The 22,970-nt window shown below is 52.1% G+C and overlaps 1 protein-coding gene across 3 annotated transcripts in view; it reads left to right on the forward strand.

Moving 5' to 3' along the window:
• The first annotated feature begins 5,482 nt into the window (after window positions 1-5,482).
• The window catches only part of TBC1D10A (TBC1 domain family member 10A), a 52,504-nt gene continuing 35,016 nt past the window's right edge, over window positions 5,483-22,970 (forward strand). Inside the window, exon 1 of one of the 3 annotated variants that reach the window (XM_077835049.1) lies at window positions 5,483-5,703. In XM_077835049.1, the coding sequence (XP_077691175.1) occupies window positions 5,516-5,703 (188 nt within the window). In that variant the 5' untranslated portion in view covers window positions 5,483-5,515. Of the gene's footprint in view, window positions 5,704-10,224; window positions 10,772-12,454; window positions 12,833-22,970 lie in introns of those variants that run through there. The other 2 variants (XM_077835050.1, XM_077835048.1) reach the window with 2 other exon arrangements.

Consider the following 22,970-nt stretch of genomic DNA (forward strand, 5'->3'; position numbering starts at 1 on the left):
GAGTTGCCGGAAGAAAGCCTCGTCCACCTCATCCCCCTGATCCGGTGGTCTATAGCAGACTCCCACCACGACTTCACCCTTGTTGCTCACACTTGTAAACTTAATCCAGAGACTCTCAGGTTTTTCTGCAGTTTCATACTTGAGCTCTGAGCAGTCATACTGCTCTCTTACATACAGTGCAACTCTCGCACCTTTACTGCCCTGCCTGTCCTTCCTGAACAGCTTATATCTATCTATGACAGTACTCCAGTCATGTGAGTTATCCCATCAAGTCTCTGTTATTCCAATCACATCATAATTCCTTGACTTTGCCAGGACCTCCAGTTCTCCCTGCTTGTTTCCCAGGCTTCGTGCATTTGTGTATAGGCACATGAGATAACCCGCTGATCGGGTATAGGCACTTGAGATAACCCGCTGTCAACACAATAGCGTCTACACTGGGGTTGTTTTGGGACAGCTGTGTCTGTCAGGAGTGTGGTTCTTTCACACCATTGACTGTAGCTAGGTTGATATAACTTTCCAGAGTAGATAAACCTTAGATGTGGTCTGTGGTTTGAGAGCCCTTTGGATCAGCCCAGGCAAACCCAGTAAGTCTCTTCTAGCTGTGAGTTCAGTGACTATATTGTTAGGTTGGAGGGAGGCCACAAAAACCATTTCACTCCACTGGTTCCTAGCCCAGTACTGACACGTCAACCTTTCATGGCTGCTGTTCTAGTCTCCTCCACTCTAATTCAATAGTAACCTGTGGGGATGGGCCCCAATGTGTTACTGCCTCTCCCCATCCAAATGTACTGGCTCCCAACCCACAATGCACTTAAGAATGTTCCAGATCTTAAACTATGTCTACACTACTGCGGTAAGTCGACCTTCGCTAGGCAACTCCAGCTACGTGTATAACATAGCTGGGGTCGACGTACCTTAGGTCGAGTTACCGCGGGGCCTACACCACAGGGGGTCGATGGGAGAAACTCCGCAATTTAAAAAATAACAACTTTGGGGTATTTTCATTTGTCTTCTGGTGTGGTAACCTTTAGATCCACGTCTCCATATTTTTCTCTGCAACCATGGGAGCTAGAAATTTACCCTTTTATTAAATGACAGCTGAAATTCTCATGTAATCACATGAATCCTAGAATTGAGGCTTAAAGAAAACTTTCAGATATCACAAGACTTGCAGTAAAATCACATGAGTTGGCAACTCTGATTTCCTTATGGTTTACAGTCATTTTGCTGTCAGGTTCTGGTGCATTAACACAAAGCCGCAATGTTTGGCTTGCCTATACTCTGGGGGGGAATTTTTGCTTGTTAATAGATGAAAAAGCCAATTTCCATTAGAATGTGAAGGGGGGCAGGGGAAACAGATGGAAACATTTCCAACTGGCTTCAGTTTTGTAAAAGCTTATTTTTAAGCAAAATTTGGGGCCAGATTTGAGCTGCCCTTGTGCTTTTAAAACATCACAACTTTCAGAAACACACTTGTTAATATCAACCCTGCAAGGTTTAGGATGGTGAGAAAGATTGAAGCTTGCTTCACACAGGTGCTTTGAACTTGACCTACCACAGTGGGTTAGGGGAAAGAACCACATAAACACTAACCTAACTTTGGGCTATAGAAATCCACATGCTCCCAATCACTGGAGTTGCAGTTTTGATTAAAGGACTGTTGTATGTATTAATTCAGCCAATGATTACAGACTCTCTTTGCCCAAGGTCGGGGAGAGGGATGGGAAGGGATCCATGGTGGTGGTTTACTTATAGAGATTCCAAGACCAGAAGGGACCGTTCTGATCATTTCTGACCGCCTGTATCGCACTGGCCAGAGACTTTCACTCTCTGATTCCTGCACTTAGTCCCGGAAATGGAAAGTTCCTTGAATTTGTAAGTTCCCTGTCCAGATCTGGTCCCAGGCACTGATTCTCCACTGCCTTGCACCTTGTGAATCATTCACGGCAGTGTTTCGCAGCCAGCCCCAGCCGTGCCCCCTGAGCAGGCCACGTAACTCCTACACCGGGGCATTGAATCATAGAATCATAGAATATGAGGGTTGGAAGGGACCTCAGGAGGTCATCTAGTCCAACCCCCTGCTCAAAAGCAGGACCCATACCCAATTAAATCATCCCAGCCATGGCTTTGTCAAGCCTGACCTTAAAAACTTCTAAGGAAGGAGATTCCACCACCTCCCTAGGCAACGCATTTCAGTGTTTCACCACCCTCCTAATGAAAAAGCTTTTCCTAATATCCAACCTAAACCTCCCCCACTGCAACTTGAGACCATTACTCCTTGTCCTGTCCTCTTCCACCACTGAGAATAGTCTAGAACCATCCTCCCTGGAACTACCTCTCAGGTAGTTGAAAACAGCTATCAAATCCCCCCTCATTCTTCTCTTCTGCAGACTAAACAATCCCAGTTCCCTCAGCCTCTCCTCATAAATCATGTGTTCCAGACCCCTAATCATTTTTGTTGCCCTTCGCTGGACTCTCTCCAATTTATCCACATCCTTCTTGTAGTGTGGGGCCCAAAACTGGACACAGTACTCCAGATGAGGCCTCACCAATGTCGAATAGAGGGGGCGATCACGTCCCTCAATCTGCTTGCTATGCCCCTACTTATACATCCCAAAATGCCATTGGCCTTCTTGGCAACAAGGGCACACTGCTGGCTCATATCCAGCTTCTCGTCCACTGTCACCCCTAGGTCCTTTTCCGCAGAACTGCTGCCTAGCCATTCGGTCCCTAGTCTGTAGCTGTGCATTGGGTTCTTCCGTCCTAAGTGCAGGACTCTGCACTTATCCTTATTGAACCTCATCAGATTTCTTTTGGCCCAATCCTCCAATTTGTCTAGGTCCCTCTGTATCCTATCCCTGCCCTCCAGAGTATCTACCACTCCTCCCAGTTTAGTATCATCCGCAAATTTGCTGAGAGTGCAATCCACACCATCCTCCAGATCATTTATGAAGATATTGAACAAAACATTGGGGAGCCTCTGCAGCCCCACACAGCTACGTCCCTGGCTGGCTCCCAGCCAGCCACTGTCGCTGGCCCCACTGAGAGGAGGGGAACGGCCTGACTCAAAGTCTGGGAATAGTAAGAGGACACTTCTGCCCCAGCCATCGCATCCCCTGCCAGGTACTTGATTTATGGGGGGAGGAGAGGGCACTAGCAGCTGGCTGCAGCTCTGATCTGTGCTTACAGGGCTCCACCTGCACCAGCCCCAGAGCAAGGAGGGTGTACATGGGAGCTCCAGTATCAGGCAATCTGCCTCCCCTGGCCTGGGTGTGGGGGAAAGAGAGCACTCAGCGCTGTCCTCCCCCTTGCCTGACTTGGGAGCTGTGAGAAAGAGGGGAGCTGTGTAATAGGCCTGGGCCTGTGTGAATGGAAAACCCCCAGTGGATACTAATTAGCAGTTGAGTGGTAGTCTGAGAGGATCAAAATGTCATAGAAATTGAACTGACTTCTCATATGCAGGGGTAGTCCCTGGAGACCAGGGTGTGGCAGGGTAGAGGAGGGACTTGCTCTGCTGCATGACTCTGGGGGCTCCAGGGCTGGTACCAAAAAACTCAACTTCATAGACTGACATGAATTCATCTAAGCCATTAGTTTGCAGCCTTTTCCCTGGAGGCCCTCAGGCTGGCATCCAATGAGAGCACATGGTACATAGCCACTCCCTGATCATTTGTGTGTATCTTTTTAATCAGCCCTAGAAGAACTGCTCTAGAGGAGGATACTCTGAACACAAACAAGGACTTTATTCTGTATCAACGACTGTAAATCTTTAAAGGACCTGCTGAACTTTGATCCTAGCCAGGAGTGAATCTTTGTCCAGCAGTTCTCACAAGAGGCCTGGCCTCCAGGCAGCAAGGTATCAGTCGGGGAGGACCAGGATTCCAGAGGCTTCTTGGGGTAGGCAAGTTGAGCTTTCCTTACTTGGGACGAGGAGGAATATTGAGGAACAAGACATGAGTCCACTGGGACTCAGGAACAAGACATGAGTCCACTGGGGATAAGGTGAAAGGAAGAGTCTCTCAAGAATGCCATAAGATTTTGGATCTAGGCATTGTTTCTCCTTAACACATCCCTGCTTCCATCCCTTTCCTTCCCTGCCCTACTTTGACTATGTAGTTGTTGGAACTTCTGCTTTTTTGGGGGGAGAAGTAGGAATTCCTCTGGCTCCACCCCCTGATTGCCCTTGTACTACCTTCACTCCCGTGTTCAGACAGCAGTAAATCCTGCCAGTTTAGGGGGCCTGGGCTGTGAATGGCATTTCTGAACTGATTAAAGGGGTTGCCACAGGATGAGGTATTGTCTGTCAACCCCTCAAAGGCTAAAACTGCAGACAGTGAAATCTCAAGTTCCCCTTCCCCGACTGATGTTTTATGTTCCAACTGGAGTGCTGAACTAGCCTCAGGTCTTCACCTGCCAAGGCCGCAGCTCAGGCTGCCTAGAGACAACATCATGTCAGGTTTCAGAGGAGCAGCCGTGTTACTCTGTAGCCGCAAAAACAAAAGGAAGACTTGTGGCACCTTAGAGATGAACAGGGCCTTTCCTCCGAGTATTTCACAGCATGTTCCAAACCCCAATACTCATTTAGCCTCTCAACAGTCTAGCCAGGCGAACGGGTATTAGAACGAACTCATGGCACAGTTAGTGGTGAAGGGCAGCATCCGGGTATCCTGACTCCTAATCATTTCCCCATCACCATTCATGGCAGAGTGCAGGTCAGAGCCTGGAATTCAGGGCTCAGCTACTAAGCGTAGGGTGGGGCTGGTTTCCAGGGGTTTCCTTTTCAGAATGTATTTGCTTGTAAAATGCTACTTCTGAAAGGAAAGGAGTGAGGCCACTGGGTCTGACCCAAAACCACCTGACCCAAGGAATCACCTCCTCCCCCTTGCCGCCTCCAGTTTCAGCTGGCGGCTCCCTTCCCCCGGCAGTCCCATCCCCTGCTGTTAAACACCTGCCGCGTCCCACCCCAGAGGTGGCTGCATTTCAGTGGGGGATGAGAGAAGCTTTTCTGCAGGGGCCCCTGCCCCCCAGCTGTCCCCGGCCCCTCCAGCCCACGCGCCCCCCCAGCTGTCCCCGGCCCACGCGCCCCCCCAGCTGTCCCCGGCCCCTCCAGCCCACGCGCCCCCCCAGCTGTCCCCGGCCCACGCGCCCCCCCAGCTGTCCCCGGCCCCTCCAGCCCACGCGCCCCCCCAGCTGTCCCCGGCCCCTCCAGCCCACGCGCCTCCTCTCGCGCCCCCCCCCCGCTCGCGGGCAGCCGCAGGAGCCTGGTCGGCCGCGGGCTGACGGAGCGGGGATGGAGGTTCGTTGATTGACACCCCCCCAGTGAGCGATTGGTGCGGGTCCCTCTGAGAGGGACCAATCAGAGTCCGGCAGAGGCGAGCCTTGGTCGCCTACTGGCCGGTAGCGGCTGAGGAGGCGGGTGCCGGGCGGCCAGGCGAGCCCGCCCCCTTGGCGCCGATGGGCGGGGCGGGGCCGGCGGCCTCTCCCGGGCCGCGCAGGCCGGGGCCGCGGCGGGATGGCGAAGAGCCGCGGGGTGAGCGGGCCGGGCGCGCCCGGGAGCCGCGAGAGCCTGGCCGGGGCCCCAGGGGCGGCGGGCGCCGGGGACGAGCTGAGCTCGCTGGGCTCCGACTCCGAGGCCAACGGCGGGGAGCGGCGCGTGGACAAGTTCGGCTTCATCGTGGGCAGCCAGAGCGCCGAGGGGCCGTGAGTGCCGGCCCCCCCCCCCCGGCCTGCCGGGACCCCCCCCCGAGCCCCCCCTACCCCCCGGCCTGTCGGGCCCCCCCCCGAGCCCCCCCTACCCCCCGGCCTGTCGGGACCCCGCCCCGGGCCCCCCCCCCCGCCCGGCCTGTCGGGCCCCCCCCAGCCTGTCGGGGCCCCCCCGGCCGGGCTCCCCCCCACCCCGGGCCCCCCGGGCCCCCCCTACCCCCCGGCCTGCCGGGGCCGAGGGGGCGCTGACAGCTGTGTGGAAGGGGGGCGCCGTTGCCGGAGGCAGGGGGCCATGGCCCCCCACTTTTTACTTGGCTGTCGTTGGGGGAGGCCTCCGAGGAGCAGCCGTGTCAGGCTGTACCCGGAAAAAGGACAGGAGGACTCGTGGCGCCTTAGAGACGAGCCCATTGACTTGGGCATAAGCTTCCGTGGGCTACAGCCCACTGCATGGGGGGAGGGGCAGCGTCCTCCCCCCCCCCCCCCCCTCACGGAAGCGTTGGCAGGCGAGGAGCAGCCGCGGAAGAGCCCCCACCCCCGGTTCTGGCACCCCCCCCCCCGACCCTCCTCTGCAGACTGCCAAAGGCTGCGGGGCAGTGAGCGCTGGCCCGGGGAGAGACCCCGTTCTGCCCCCCCGGGGGCCCTACACCCTGCTCATCCTCTGCCCTGGGGAGACTCCTGCGGGGAACGCCTTCCTGGACCCCAGTAGGACCCGCACGCTGCCCTCAGCATTGTCCTGGGGTGGCTCTGGGTGAGCCTTGCTGCTTCCACACAGGGACCCCAAGCCTGCCAGCACCCCCGAGAAACTCCACTGCATACTGCCTGCATGGCCCTGTGGCCAGCACCCCCCCTGAGCCTGTTCCCCTTTGGTCAGTAGGGAGAAGCCCTCTCCTGGGGGAGTCTGGCTCTGGCCTGGGTTTGGGAAACTGAGGTTCCCTCTGTTCCTGCTCGTGATGGGCAAGGGGGAGGGTGTTACCCCCTCTTGGCAGAGGCAGATGCTGTTGTGGGGGTGTAACTGTGAGGGTTTCTTAGGAAGGGGGTGACCTGTTTGGGGGTGGGGAGCTCATGTCTGACTGGAGGCCATGTAACCCTGGGAAGTGTGAGGGAGGTAAGTGGCCAGGAGGAAGTTGGGGGGGACGGATGGATGGACATGTAACTGAAGAGTGGGAGGGTGGCTTATGTCTGGCAGGGTCTAACCTCGGAAAGGCCTGGGTGCGAGGTTGGCACAGGCTCCAGGGGAAGGGGCTTGGCACCAAGGTTTGTGGGAACTTTCTCTGGGTGATGAAAGCACATACAAATGTCTGCAAAGAAAAGAGTCTGGAGCACATAACAGGAGATAAGTGAGAGCCAGGGGAATAAACAACCACTTCTGGTATTTGGGGAGGAGTGGAAGAGAGTGAACCCCACCCGTCAGCTTCCTTGCCAGCAGAGTGGAGTCAGGAGCTCCTGCGCTCTGGGTAGCAGAGAGGGTCTGGGCTGTCTTGTTTCTCAAAGATTGTCCTGGCTTTATTGGAGAGGGGGAGGGCTCTCAGGAGTTTGTCTCAAATCAGAGCACAATCCCAGGACCAACTGGGTGCAAACCTGCTAACTTTCCTGCCTTGCTTCATCATATCCTGGACAAGAGGGAGAGTGGGACACAAAAGGTGTGTGGGGCAGACAGCCCTTGGTTGCCATGATCACAGCTTCACAGCCAGCAAGCTGTTCTTGGCAGCCCTGGCTTATAAAATGGGGAAGTAAAACATCCATGAAGAGTGCATTGGAGGAAGCATTGATCCTATTAACTCTGCAGTGTGCATCTGCAGAGTTTTTCTAGATACCGTACTACAGTGTCTGTACTTTGAGCACGTGTCTCCAATCTATGGCATCACGTCCCCGAGCAGGAAGGGGACAGCCCTTCTGCACAGTTCAGCTGCTCTTGGATGATTATTTGCTTCTAAGCACATTGTTTCTAGAAAAGAGACTGATGAACTGAAGGGAGTTTGGGAAGCACCAAATAAAAGATCAGGGGGCTGAATGAGCTTGGCTGATTGCCCAGAGGAAGGGGTGGAATCCCCAGCTGTTGGGATGTTTTAAAACTAGACTGGACAAAGCACTAACTTGTGGGGAAACATGCTGTAGGGATGAATGCGACACTGGTCTTGTGGTGGTGTAATAGGTGCTTTCAATCCCAGCACCCAGATGGGAGATGGAAAGAGGCTGATTGTGGGTACCTGATTTGAGCTCTGTACTGGAGAGTTTGAGTGATCAGAGCGAGGCCCCTGCAGTTCTACTATGCAGCCCCCCCTTAGTCCTCTAATATAGAGCTTGAATCAAGCCTGACAGTCATGCACTAAGGCATGCAGTCTACGTGAGCTGTACCTTGTATCGATGCAGCCCCTCATTCAGGGGAAATTCAGTGCAACTCCCAGTCTATGGGAGCCTCCCAGGACCTGCCTTGGGAGAGAGCATGCCTAACACACAGATGCCGTGAAACCAGCCTGTTGTGACCCCCATGCTGTGTACTTAGAAGTTGTATGTTAGGGGCACTACCTTTAGGGGGTCTGGAGTTGGCTTGTACTTGGCCTTTCAGGGCAGCTCTTTCAGTCAAAGGATCCTGCTCAGAAAGGATGCAAGTCACTTCCTCTGTCTTGGAGCTGGCACTCCTGCATGGATAGTTGCACTGTGAGGGTCAGTTCCTACCCACAACATCTTGGCAGTGGTTTCCTGAGAATCCCTCTACTAGCGTTTCCTTGGCTATGTTCCTTACTACTTGGGTCTGGGTAACTAGCTGCTTTACTTGCCTTAAAAGGACTGAGTAGATCGCTCCATCTTGCTGAAGGAGCCCACATGTTACCCTGCTGTTTTCCAGGAGGGGACAGTCTCTCATTTCTGACATAGCAGAAATAACTAATAATACTTTGCCCTTTTGTAGCACCTTTCACCTACTCTGCAAACACGACTGGCGCCTTGACACTCCTGTAGGGCTGGTAGAATCACATGCATCACATGAGCAGTGTTTTGCCAGCTCTTGTGACACTTGGTGTTTTTCTTAAATCCCCTGCTTCTGGGGTCAGGTGATCACCTGAGAATCTCAGCTTTTGTTTTTTAAAAGTCTCTAGGCCAGGGGTCTCAAACTCAATTTATCTTAGGGCCAGTGCCAGCAAATCCTCCCAGCAAGCCAATAATGTCACTCAAGCTGCCCAGAACCCACCCCACCCCCCCTCCGTCTCCCACCTGTCCAAGGTTCTGGGAGGGAGTTCGGGTGGGGGAGGTGGTCTGGGGTAGGGGATTGGGGTGCAGGCTCTGGGAGGGAGTTTGGGTGCAGAAGGGGTGAGAGGTTGGGCTCTGGGAGGGAGTCTGGGGTGCGAGCTCTGGGAGGGAGTTTGGGTGCTGGGTGCAGGCTCTGGGGTGGGGGTGCAGGCTCTAGAAGGGGAGGAGCGGGGACGGGTGCAGGGTCTGGGAGGGAGTTTAGGAGCGGGAGGGTGTGTGTGGGAAGGGGGTGCAGGCTCTGGGAGGGGTTGGGGGATGCAGCGCTTACCTGGGGCTCCAAGGCCGGGGGGGAGTCTCCGTATGCTACTGCTCCCAGGCACCGCCCCCGCAGCTTCCCATTGGCAACAGGGGTGCTCGGGGCGGGGGCAGCACACAGAAACACAGCCCTGCCCCAGGGCTGCAAGGAGGGGCTAGCAGCCAGTGGAGCGAGCAGTGGGGGCATCAGGTGGGGCCAAGGGAGAGACCTGGCCCCAAAACTGCTGGAGCCCCATGGGCCACACTGGGGAGTTTTGTGAGCCGCAGATGGCCCGCGGCCGCGAGTTGACACCCCTGCTCTAGGCTTTGTGATTGTGGGGAAGCTTCAAAAGCAGAAGACACAAAAACCCCACAAATGTGCTATTTTTAAAATCTCCTGACTTTTGAGTGCTTAAGGCTGGCAGTGCTGCACGAGGGGTGTGGAGAGCTAGGGCATAGACATTGTGTCTTGCCTGAAGTCACACAAGTGAGTCAGTAGGAGTCGGGAGTTAGAATCCAGGTCCCTGAATGCTTTCTCTGATGCAGTGGGGTCGTGTCACTAATGTCCTTTAACAAAGACTGAAAGATATTGCGTCCGGCGTTTTGTAGGGGTGTGTGGATGCAGTTGGGGTAGCTGGGAGAGTACACAGCTGTGCACTGATTTCTAGGAATCGATAGCTCAGTCACCTGTTGGCTCACTCACTGCCAGTGCCATCCAGTGGATTGATGTTTAACGTTTATGGTCAACATGTAAAGCATCCAGGAGGCTCTGCCTTTCCTGAAGGCTGGCTGCTGTTGCTGGCTGGCATAAGGATGTAACACGGTGGCCCCTGTGGTGTGATGGAGTGAGCTTTAGGGTGGTGGTAACCACACCTCAACTGAATTTTTAGATCTAGCAATGTTGTGCTTGTCTTTGCACCTGATAATGCTTTGCCCAGTTCCGTCAGTCTGAGGAATTCCAAGCCTCTTTATAAACACTATCCAACTTTACTCTTAGGACAGATTCTTCTGCTGGGCTATCTCGGGGCCTCTCCTTCTGCCCCTCCACCCCCACGAGCATGATACAGTTCTGTGGTGACCTAGAATCCTATTTTCAACATCTCCGGCTCAAGGCCTATTTCCAACACACCTCTGAACAACATACTAACCTACAGAGACCTTGCTACCAAGACTACAAAAAGAAGGATTCTGGGTGGACTCCTCCTGAAGGTTGAAACAGCAGACTGGACTTCCACATAGAGTGCTTCCGCTGACGTGCACGGGCTGAAATTGTGGAAAAGCAGCATCACTTGCCCCATAACCTGTGAGGCTGTGGATGGCAGAACACAATGCCATCCACAGCCTCAGAAACAACTCTGACATCATAATCAAAAAGGATGACAAAGGATGTGCCGTCGTCATCATGAATAGGTCAGAATATGAACAGGAGGCTGCTAGGCAGCTCTCCAACACCACTTTCTACAAGCCATTACCCTCTGATCCCACTGAGGGTTACCAAAAGAAACTACACCATTTGCTCAAGAAACTCCCTGAAAAAGCACAAGATCAAATCCGCACAGACACACCCCTGGAACCCCGACCTCAGGTATTTTATCTGCTACCCAAGATCCATAAATATGGAAGTCCTGGACACCCCATCATCTCAGGCATTGGCACCCTGACAGCAGGATTGTCTGGCTATGTAGACTCCCTCCTCAGGCCCTGCGCTACCAGCACTCCAAGCTATCTTCGAGACACCACTGACTTCCTGAGGAAACTACAATCCATGGGTGACAGGTTTCAGAGTAACAGCCGTGTTAGTCTATATTCGCAAAAAGAAAAGAAAAGTACTTGTGGCACCTTAGAGACTAACCAATTTATTTGAGCATGAGCTTTCGTGAGCTACAGCTCACTTCATCTGAGCTGTAGCTCATGAAAGCTCATGCTCAAATAAATTGGTTAGTCTCTAAGGTGCCACAAGTACTCCTTTTCTTTTTGCGAATCCATCGGTGATCTTCCTGAAAACACCATCCTGGCCACTATGGATGTAGAAGCCCTCTACACCAACATTCCACACAAAGATGGACTACAAGCCGTCAGGAACAGTATCCCCGATAATGTCACGGCTAACCTGGTGGCTGAACTTTGTGACTTTGTCCTTACCCATAACTACTTCACATTTGGGGACAATGTATACCTTCAAATCAGCGGTACTGCTATGGGTACCCACATGGCCCCACAGTATGCCAACATTTTTATGGCTGACTTAGAACAACGCTTCCTCAGCACTCGTCCCCTAAAGCCCCTACTCTACTTGCGCTACACTGATGACATCTTCATCTGGACCCATGGAAAAGAAGCCCTTGAGAAATTCCGCCATGATTTCAACAATTTCCATCCCACCATCAACCTCAGCCTGGCCCAGTCCACACAAGAGATCCACTTCCTGGACACTACTGTGCTAATAAGCGAAGGTCACATAAACACCACCCTCTACCGGAAACCTACTGACCGCTATTCCTTCCTACATGCCTCCAGCTTTCACCCAGACCACACCACCCGATCTATTGTCTACTGCCAAGCTCTACGATACAACCGCATTTGCTCCAACCCCTCAGACAAACACCTACAAGATCTCTATCAAGCATTCTTACAACTACAATATCCAGCTGCTGAAGTGAAGAAACAGATTGACAGAGCCGGAAGAGTACCCAGAAGTCACCTACTGCAGGACAGGCCCAACAAAGAAAATAACAGAACACCACTAGCCATCACCTTCAGCCCCCAACTAAAACCCCTCCAACGCATCATCAAGGATCTACAACCTATCGTGAAGGACGACCCATCACACTCACAGATCTTGGGAGACAGACCAGTCCTTGCTTACAGACCGCCCCCCAACCTGAAGCAAATACTCGCCAGCAACCACACAACAGAACCACTAACCCAGGAACCTATCCTTGCAACAAAGCCTGTTGCCAACTGTGCCCACATATCTATTCAGGGGACACCATCACAGGGCCTAATCACATCAGCCACACTATCAGAGGCTCGTTCACCTGCACATCTACCAATGTGACATATGCCATCATGTGCCAGCAATGCCCCTCTGCCATGTACATTGGTCAAACTGGACAGTCTCTACGTAAAAGAATAAGTGGACACAAATCAGAAGTCAAGAATTATAATGTTCAAAAACCAGTTGAAGAACACTTCAATCTCTCTGGTCACTCCATTACAGACTAAAAGTAGCAATTCTTCAACAAAAAAAACTTGAAAAACAGATTCCTCCGAGAGACTGCTGAATTGGAATTAATTTGCAAACTGGATACAATTAACTTAGGCTTGAATAGAGACTGGGAGTGGATGGGTCATTACACAAAGTAAAACTATTTCCCCATGGAATCATGGAGCAGGTCCTCAAGGAATCAATCCTGAAGCACTTACGTGAGAGGAAAGTGATCAGGAACAGTCAGCATGGATTCACCAAGGGAAGGTCATGCCTGACTGATCTAATCGCCTTCTATGATGAGATTACTGGTTCTGTGGATGAAGGGAAAGCAGTGGATGTATTGTTTCTTGACTTTAGCAAAGCTTTTGACACTGTCTCCCACAGTATTCTTGTCAGCAAGTTAAAGAAGTATGGGCTGGCTGAATGCACTATAAGGTGGGTAGAAAGTTGGCTAGATTGTCGGGCTCAACGGATAGTGATCAATGGCTCCATGTCTAGTTGGCAGCCAGTATCAAGTGGAGTGCCCCGGGGTCGGTCCTGGGGCTGGTTTTGTTCAATATCTTCATAAATGATCTGGAGGATGGTGTGGATTGCACCCTCAGCAAATTTGCGGATGATACTAAACTGGGAGGAGTGGTAGATAGGATACAGAGGGACCTAGACAAATTGGAGGATTGGGCCAAAAGAAATCTGATGAGGTTCAATAAGGATAAGTGCAGAGTCCTGCACTTAGGACGGAAGAACCCAATGCACAGCTACAGACTAGGGACCGAATGGCTAGGCAGCAGTTCTGCGGAAAAGGACCTAGGGGTGACAGTGGACGAGAAGCTGGATATGAGTCAGCAGTGTCCCTTGTTGCCAAGAAGGCCAATGGCATTTTGGGATGTATAAGTAGGGGCATAGCGAGCAGATCGAGGGACGTGATCGTTCCCCTCTATTCGACGTTGGTGAGGCCTCATCTGGAGTACAGTGTCCAGTTTTAGGCCCCACACTACAAGAAGGATGTGGATAAATTGGAGAGAGTCCAGCGAAGGGCAACAAAAATGATTAGGGGTCTGGAACACATGAGTTATGAGGAGAGGCTGAGGGAACTGGGATTGTTTAGTCTGCAGAAGAGAAGAATGAGGGGGGATTTGATAGCTGCTTTCAACTACCTGAGAGGTGGTTCCAGAGGATGGTTCTAGACTATTCTCAGTGGTAGAAGAGGACAGGACAAGGAGTAATGGTCTCAAGTTGCAGTGGGGGAGGTTTAGGTTGGATATTAGGAAAAACTTTTTCACTAGAAGGGTGGTGAAAAACTGGAATGCATTACCTAGGGAGGTGGTAGAATCTCCTTCCTTAGAAGTTTTTAAGGTCAGGCTTGACAAAGCCCTGGCTGGGATAATTTAATTGGGGATTGGTCCTGCTTTGAGCAGGAGGTTGGACTAGATGACCTCCTGAGGTCCCTTCCAACCCTGATATTCTATGATTCTATGTTTATTCCCTTCCCCCCCCCAACTGTTCCTCACACATTCTTGTCAACTGCTGGAAATGGCCCACCTTGATCACTACAACAGGTTTTCTCCCTCCCCCCCCAGCTCTCCTGCTGGTAATAGCTCATCTTAAGTGATCACTGTCCTTACAGTGTGTATTGTAACACCCATTGTTTCATGTTCTCTGTGTATATAAATCTCCTCACTGTATTTTCCACTGAATGCATCCGATGAAGTGAGCTGTAGCTCACGAAAGCTTATGCTCAAATAAATTTGTCTCTAAGATGCCACAAGTCCTCCTTTTCTTTTTGCAAATACAGACTAACATGGCTGCCACTCTGAAACCTTTATAAACACTGATGGACTAAGCCACACGTTGCCCCTGTGAGGTTGTATTCCTTCTGACAACTGTGCAAATGGATGGTTTAACGTGCCCAAGATTACAGAACCAGGCATACATCCTAGGCACCTGACCCCAGACCTGTGCTTTAACCATTAGATCCCGTCCTTCCTTGCAAATGATTTAAGGGATATGTGAGACTTAGTGAAGCTTCAGTGGTAGCTCTGTTGTGGCTGGTGTTATTGTGCGGACAGTGCTCCCAAGTTGCAATGCAAAGAAGGGCCGAGCCTTGAAAAGATGGAGAGGGAGAAGCTGGGAGATCTTCACAGGCTGTGAAGGAGAAGGCATTCTCGCCCTAGGGGGTGGGACTCTGCAGGAACAGAGGAGGTGGCTCCTACATGTGAAGATGGAGCGAGCTCAGGGAGGGTCTTAACAGTAAAGTATAGGCCCTGTGGGAGGAAGCTGAGAATAGAGGAGGCTTCTGTTAAATGTTAAATAATTTCAAGGCCTGAGTGTTCCCCTTCCATCCAGTGATGGCAGCTTCTGGTTACCTTGAGACCTGTTTTGAATTCCGAACACTAGATGGTTGTGCATTTTTGGCCATAGAGTAATTGGGGAAACTGTCCTATCTTCTGGTTCCCATAGGTGCTCACTTTCTGTGAGGGGAACAGAACATCTGTGGCTGTTGTAAGAGCCAGAGGTTATTTGAAGTGATCCAGAAGGGCTGCAGTAACGGGGAAGCGGACTGTCAGGGCTCCCAACTGCAGAAGAAAGATTCCATGAGCCGGCTCCCTGGCTGAACCCCCCTCCCCCCAACTCCTGCAGCTGATCTACCACTAGGAAGTCTGGCTGCTTAACTCTGACTCGGCTTTCTTTAGGAGCTGCTCAAACTTTGCCCGGCTGAGGGGCAGCAGTGACAGCTTGCTGGGAGCCCAAAGGCTGCACTGAGTTTGTATAGAACAGGCTGGATTCTCTCCTGTTTAGCAGAGATGCACGCCGTATCCCGGCATGCACTGTGACCTCGCTCATGGCGGAGTGTTGCAGGCTGCGGGCCCCACCTCTTGTAGAGATGGAATGGCCCTGACTGGGCTGTAGAACTGTAAGGAATGTGCTCTGTCTCCCCCACTCTAATTGGAATCCGGTTTTGCAGCATGGTTGCTTCCAGAGTTATTTCTATGGCGACACCCAGAGAAAGTGAGCCGGGCCGGATGTGTTAGCTGTGACCTCATTTGGGGCAGGAGTGGAAACTACAACATGTTCCTCTAGCTGGCTGCGTAGCTACCTGTGATTGGCACCCTTGTAATTTGTGGGCATGAGATGAGCCGCTAGTAGCCCATTTGTTTTGTGCCGCTAGTAGCCCATTTGTTTTGTGCACCGTTGCTGCTGATGGGGTTGATAGTGGGTCAGCGAGAGGGCCCATCTAGCTTGGCACAGTCAGCAGCTTGGGTGTCTCGTAAGGTTGTTTCACCCCTTTGTGCGAGTTATTCCTTAGAACTCTGAACATGAGTGTAAAGTTCTCTAAAATGCCAGGCAGTGGAGTCTAGTGGGTAGAGCTGGGACCCTCAGGTTCTCGTCCATGTTCTGCCACAGATTCACTGGCTTGTGAAAATCACTGCTGTATGCCTGTTTCCCCATCTGTAAAATGGAGGTATAGGTGTCCTCTTGAGCAGTAAAGGCATGCCTAATACCCACACATCAGCCTTGATGTAGTAATGGGGGGGGGGGGGGAGAAGGTGTCTCATGACCTTTTTTTTTTTTTTTTTCTTAGCAGAAGCCCATTCGATCCTTTTCCTCTTGTAAAGGGAATCCTGGTGCAATGCTGCTGTGATTGTGTGCCTGTAGGAGGGTGTTAACTCATTGTTTAAAACTGTCCTTGAGCCTGGCCTCTGGCCATCAGTGGGCTCAGCGCTGTACCAGCTGCACCAAAGATCTTTCGGTCTGAGACTGTGATCGAGGCTGCTGAGTTGTATGAATCATAGAATATCAGGGTTGGAAGGGACCTCAGGAGGTCATCTAGTCCAACCCCCTGCTCAAAGCAGGACCAATCCCCAATTTTTCCCCCATCCCTAAATGGCCCCCTCAAGGATTGAAACCCCAATCAGAATCAGCCAGCCGTCAAGGAGTGTCTTTGCAGGTGGCTGTGACGTACCTGGAAGGTGCATGGGCAGTTCCAAAAGTTCTGCTAGCTGGAGCCAAGGGAATTAGAAGTGCCTTGTGCTGGATCAGGCAGTGTGAGGCATCACCTCCTCTGGGAGATGCTACAGCCAGGATTTTGAGTTCCCTTACCCTCACCAGGACCATGGGAACTGGCATGCCTAACACAGGGGGGCAGGAGATTTGTCACTGGCTCTGGGCTATACAATTCCCCCTCCAGGTGATCTGATCAGCGACACTCCTGCTCAGAACAGTCTTAGGGCTCTTAAAAAGAAAAGGAGTACTTGTGGCACCTTAGAGACTAACCAATTTATTTGAGCATGAGCTTTCGTGAGCTACAGCTCACTTCATCGGATGCATACCGTGGAAACTGCAGCAGACATTATATACACACAGAGATCATGAAACAATACCTCCTCCCACCCCACTCTCCTGCTGGTAATAGCTTATCTAAAGTGATCATCAAGTTGGGCCATTTCCAGCACAAATCCAGGTTTTCTCACCCTCCGCCCCCCCCCACACAAACTCACTCTCCTGCTGGTAATAGCCCATCCAAAGTGACAACTCTCTTCACAATGTGTATGATAATCAAGGTGGGCCATTTCCTGCACAAATCCAGGTTCTCTCACCCCTCACCCCCTTCCAAAAACCACACACACAAACTCACTCTCCTGCTGGTAATAGCTTATCCAAAGTGACCACTCTCCCTACAATGTGCATGGTAATCAAGGTGGGCCATTTCCTGCACAAATCCAGGCTTTCTCACCCCCCCCCCCCTTTTTTCCCAGGGAGACACACACACACACAAACTCACTCTCCTGCTGGCAATAGCTCATCCAAACTGACCACTCTCCAAGTTTAAATCCAAGTTTAACCAGAACGTCTGGGGGGGGGGGTAGGAAAAAACAAGGGGAAATAGGCTACCTTGCATAATGACTTAGCCACTCCCAGTCTCTATTTAAGCCTAAATTAATAGTATCCAATTTGCAAATGAATTCCAATTCAGCAGTTTCTCGCTGGAGTCTGGATTTGAAGTTTTTTTGTTTTAAGATAGCGACCTTCATGTCTGTGATTGCATGACCAGAGAGATTGAAGTGTTCTCCAACTGGTTTATGAATGTTATAATTCTTGACATCTGATTTGTGTCCATTTATTCTTTTACGTAGAGACTGTCCAGTTTGACCAATGTAAATGGCAGAGGGGCATTGCTGGCACATGTTGGCATATATCACATTGGTGGATGTGCAGGTGAACGAGCCTCTGATAGTGTGGCTGATGTTATTAGGCCCTGTGATGGTGCCCCTGAATAGATATGTGGGCACAGTTGGCAACGGGCTTTGTTGCAAGGATAGGTTCCTGGGTTAGTGGTTCTGTTGTGCGGTATGTGGTTGTTGGTGAGTATTTGCTTCAGGTTGGGGGGCTGTCTGTAGGCAAGGACTGGCCTGTCTCCCAAGATTTGTGAGCGTGTTGGGTCATCCTTCAGGATAGGTTGTAGATCCTTAATAATGCGTTGGAGGGGTTTTAGTTGGGGGGCTGAAGGTGACGGCTAGTGGCGTTCTGTTATTTTCTTTGTTAGGCCTGTCCTGTAGTAGGTGACTTCTGGGAACTCTTCTGGCTCTATCAATCTGTTTCTTCACTTCCGCAGGTGGGTATTGTAGTTGTAAGAATGCTTGATAGAGATCTTGTAGGTGTTTGTCTCTGTCTGAGGGGTTGGAGCAAATGCGATTGTATCGCAGAGCTTGGCTGTAGACGATGGATCGTGTGGTGTGGTCAGGGTGAAAGCTGGAGGCATGTAGGTAGGAATAGCGGTCAGTAGGTTTCCAGTATAAGGTGGTATTTATATGACCATTGTTTGTTAGCACTGTAGTTTCCAGGAAGTGGATCTCTTGTGTGGACTGGACCAGGCTGAGGTTGATGGTGGGATGGAAGTTGTTGAAAATATGGTGGAATTCCTCAAGGGCTTCTTTTCCATGGGTCCAGATGATGAAGATGTCATCAATATAGCGCAAGTAGAGTAGGGGCTTTAGGGGACGAGAGCTGAGGAAGCGTTGTTCTAAATCAGCCATAAAAATGTTGGCATACTGTGGGGCCATGCGGGTACCCACAGCAGTATACATTGTCCCCTGAAGGTATACATTGTCCTCAAGTGTGAAATAGTTGTGAGTGAGGACAAAGTCACAAAGTTCAGCCACCAGGTTAGCCGTGACATTATCGGGGATAGTGTTCTTGACGGCTTGTAGTCCATCTTTGTGTGGAATGTTGGTGTAGAGGGCTTCTACATCCATAGTGGCCAGGATGGTGTTATCAGGAAGATCACTGATGGATTGAAGTTTCCTCAGGAAGTCAGTGGTGTCTCGAAGGTAGCTGGGAGTGCTGGTAGCGTAGGGCCTGAGGAGGGAGTCTACATAACCAGACAATCCTGCTGTCAGGGTGCCAATGCCTGAGATGATGGGGCGCCCAGGATTTCCAGGTTTATGGATCTGGTTAAACTTGGATTTAAACTTGGTTTATGGATCTGGTTAAACTTGGATTTAAACTTGGAGAGTGGTCAGTTTGAATGAGCTATTGCCAGCAGGAGAGAGAGTTTGTGTGTCCGTCCCCGGGAAAAGGGGGGGGTGAGAGAGCCTGGATTTGTGCTGGAAATGGCCCACCTTGATTACCATGCACATTGTAGGGAGAGTGGTCACTTTGGATGAGCTATTACCAGCAGGAGGAGAGAGTTTGTGTGTGTATAGGGATGGGGGGGGGTGAGAAAACCTGGATTTGTGCTGGAAATGGCCCAACTTGATGATCACTTTAGATAAGCTATTACCAGCAGGAGAGTGGGGTGGGAGGAGGTATTGTTTCATGATCTCTGTGTGTATTTCCACGGTATGCATCCGATGAAGTGAGCTGTAGCTCACGAAAGCTCATGCTCAAATAAATTGGTTAGTCTCTAAGGTGCCACAAGTACTCCTTTTCTTTTTGCAAAGACAGACTAACACGGCTGTTACTCTGAAACCTGTCTTAGGGCTCTTGTGCCTCTCCTGCATCCCCTGCTCATGACTGATGGCATTCTCGCATGCAGTTCCTGTTTCCATACAGGGAGCTTTCTCTGCTTGTGGCATGTCGTTGAATTCCAATAACTGGTTTCTGTTTCTGTTAATCCGCTTCAGCTAATGCTTTGCTTTCCTGGTCCTTGGCCCTCCCTTTGGCACAGCCTTGGCCCTGTGTTTCTGACTTGCTGGTCCTGACTTGCTGGGATTGTGGGTGCGAAAGGACTGAAGTCAATCCAAAGCTATTTGTGTTAGTTTCCGGGGCTAGGATGCAGTAATCCAAATAGTTGGGAACAACTCACGGGGTCTTTGCTTTTTGAGATGGGGGATATTTGGGCTTCATCGTGTTCTCCCCTTCAGATCCCCGCCTGCAGCCTTTAGGATCTCTGGAGATGCTTCCCACCTATCCTCATGGTGCTCCTTTAGTCAGTGTCTTTTGTGGGGGTGTGAGGGGCTTACTCCTCAGGGAAGGAGCTGCTGCCTCTGCCACATGCTGTGGGAGCAGCAATACAGGACCCTGGGCTGGTGCATGGCAGCATTTTATGGACAGGCTCCTCTGCCATTCCAGCACATCTTGGTGAGAGGGGATTGCCCTAGCTTGTAAAGGGAAGCTTGGCTCTGGGTAGTGTAATCCCTCTTGGAGGCGGGGGGAATCCTTGTGCGGGTGCTGGCACGGAGTCAGGGCAAAGGCTGATTCTTAAACCATCCAACCAACCAGCTGCCAGGTCACACTGACCTGTCCCTTTTCATGTGCCCATCCCCATGGAGTCAGGGCTGTGCAAGGACCCTTAGTTCTTTCCAGGAACAGAGCTCCCCTCCCCCACAAATGAATGCTTTTTAAGAGAATTCTAATAGAGGTGGCTCCCTTCCTCCTGTGTGGCTGCCATGTTGCGAAGGGCTGGCAGTGGGGAGCTGGCATTATGCATGGTAAGGAGCACTCGCAGGCAAGTTAGCCCGGGTCAGAGGCTAATGGTTTAGCTGGAGGGGCTCTTCTGTAGGGGGGTTCCAGAGCTGCTGCCCTGTAATCTAGGCTTCCATCCGCTGCATCCATGTGTAGGGTAGCTTCTAGAGCAGAGGGGAGGCGACTTCGCTGGAGGGTGACGGCTCTCGACAGTCCCTGAACGTCAGCTGGTATCAGAATGGGATGTGTGGGGAACTTTGGGACCCCCAAGGCTGGTGGCTTGGGCAGCATGTGCTGTATCCTCCTGGTCCAGCAAAATACTGATGCGCATGTGGAACGTTAAACCTGTGGCCCTGTCCCATCGGGGCGGTTCTGCATGGTTCAGGAGCCATGTGCTGACGTGCTGGTGTTGCGGAGTCAGGTCATGGCCGTGCCGTTGGCCATGGAGAAGCAGACGCAAAGGCAGGAATCCCTGCGTGCGCACAGCTGTGCCAGCCACCTTCGGGGGACACCTGAGCCTCCCGAGGGGCCCAGCTCACAGAGCGTTCGGCAGCAGCTGCCAAGTCCTCCCTCCCTCCCCGCCCACCGTCCTGACACCGTATGGTGGGTTCCTTCTCATGTTAGATAGATCTGGACCCTGCAACCCCCTTATTTGAGCTTGTTCCAGCTCAGCAGACAGGGCCTAACCCCCTGAGCACACTCCTCACCCCTGGACTTCATTGGGTGTTGGGGGGCCAGCTGACCTGGATAGCTGGGCCGAATCCCCAAGCTGGGCCAGGTGGGCTCGAATGGCAGCTGGGAGCAAGGGTCACCTGCCATCTCTGGGGTTGACCCTTCATCTCCCATAGATGCCCCACTTGGATCAGTGATGCCATCTGCTGCTGTTTCAGGGGCCCATCAGCAGGGCCCTGGGCTGGGTCATGGTCACAGCGCCCCCCTCTGGATGGATGGCTGAAGTCACAGAGCTCATGGGATGAAGCTCTATGCTCACTAGCTGAGCAGAGCTCCCAGCTGTGTGTGGAGTGAGCTGAAACAGCCAAGCTCCCCCGTTGCTGTGCCCCAATGTGGACTGAACAGCCCTTTGTGTACCTCTGAGAGAGGTTAGCCAGTCACCTGGCGCCAAGGGGGAGCGACCCAGGAGATGCTGCACAATGCTTCTTTGTTCTGATAGGCTTGAGGTTGGTTCAGGGTTGCAAAGCAATACAGGGTCCCTGCTGTGCCCGCCCCAGAAGCAGTGCTGATCTGCTGGGGTAGGGAGCTCTACCTGCCTGCTTTGGGCCATATGTCTTCTGGCGGTGTCTTATTGGGTGTGCAGTCAGCATCAGCAAAGAGCAGTGAGGCGCAGGGGTGTTCTGAAGTGGCAGCCTGATTGCAGAGTTTCAAGGGTCTAACCTTTGCTCTGCCCTGGTCCTCATGCCTGTCTTGCAGAGCTTTTCCAGAGTAGATTTAGTGTTGGTGAAAGGTGCTACACTGAATGGCTGTTTATCCCTCTGTGCTGTCCCCCATAACGGGGAATTTAGTCTTGTTGCTTGTATTCCAGTAGCACCTAGGGTGCCCCCCAAGATCAGGACCACATTGTGCTTGGCGCTGTACATACCCAATGCAAGACACAGCCCCTGCCCCAGAGAGCTTGTGGAGCCAAAGGGAAGGGTGGAGAAGGGGGCCAGTATGTTTCCTAGCTTGCAGTTGGGGAAGCAACGTGGAGCGATGACTTGTCCCAGCTCATGCAAAGCAAAGAATTGAACCCAGTCTCCGGAGTCCCCGTCTGGGCCCTAGGCTGTCCTTCCACCCGCTCCTTCCTAGTCTCTGCTGAGCCTGCCAACTCATGGTTGTGGGAGGGATGCCTTGTGACTCCTCTCACTAGGACCTGGACTGAGATGCCACAAAACTCACTTCATGCAGGCTGCCAAACAACCATCAGATGGCAACGATTTCCAGCCTGTGCTGTCTTGGGCCCAGCAGGCTAGAGCACAGGCTCTGTATCCAGTGACCAATCCCCAGCACCTCCCGCTCCTTGACTCCTCTCTCCTGCAGAAAGCCTGGGGTGCGCTCAGCGTGGCACTGGCATGCTCTTCACAGGCCTGTTGCGTAGTGGTACTAGGCACTTGGAGGAGCGTGCCATAATGCAGCCTTCCAAACATCTGACCGAAGGTGAGACAGCTAATCCCATTAACTACCTGGCAGAAGGGAGCAGCTACTGGGCTTGGGGGAGGGTGGGGGGGAGAGACAGAGAATAAGGGAGCATCCTGTGCAGCTCTGTGGGGGGGGGGGGGGCTTGTTTTGTTCAAGGGAAGCAGAGTTTTGGAATAAGTTTGCATAATTATTTTAAAACCATGACTTTGGCCTGGAATGACCTTCCCTGTTATTGTCTGACGCTGTGGCATGGGAGGCTGCAGAGGGGAGCTGCTTGGGCTGTGGGTTTCAGGAGAGGGGTCGGGTGCTCTTTCTCCCTGCTGACCTACTAGAACATATCCTGCTCCTCTGAAGGGAGCCCTGGGCCCATGCTCCTTGCCAGCTGGAGTCACAGCAGCTGACCCCTCTCTAAGAGCTGTAGACTATGGGTATGTGTCACTGCAATTAGATGCCAGCATATTGCCTGTGATAACTGACTCAGGCTTGCGGGGTGGGCTGGGGGGCCTGTTTAATTGCAGTTCTGGGACCCCTCCACTTC

Source organism: Eretmochelys imbricata, chromosome 15, assembly GCF_965152235.1.
Source record: "Eretmochelys imbricata isolate rEreImb1 chromosome 15, rEreImb1.hap1, whole genome shotgun sequence".
Classification (NCBI taxonomy): Eukaryota; Metazoa; Chordata; order Testudines; family Cheloniidae; genus Eretmochelys; species Eretmochelys imbricata.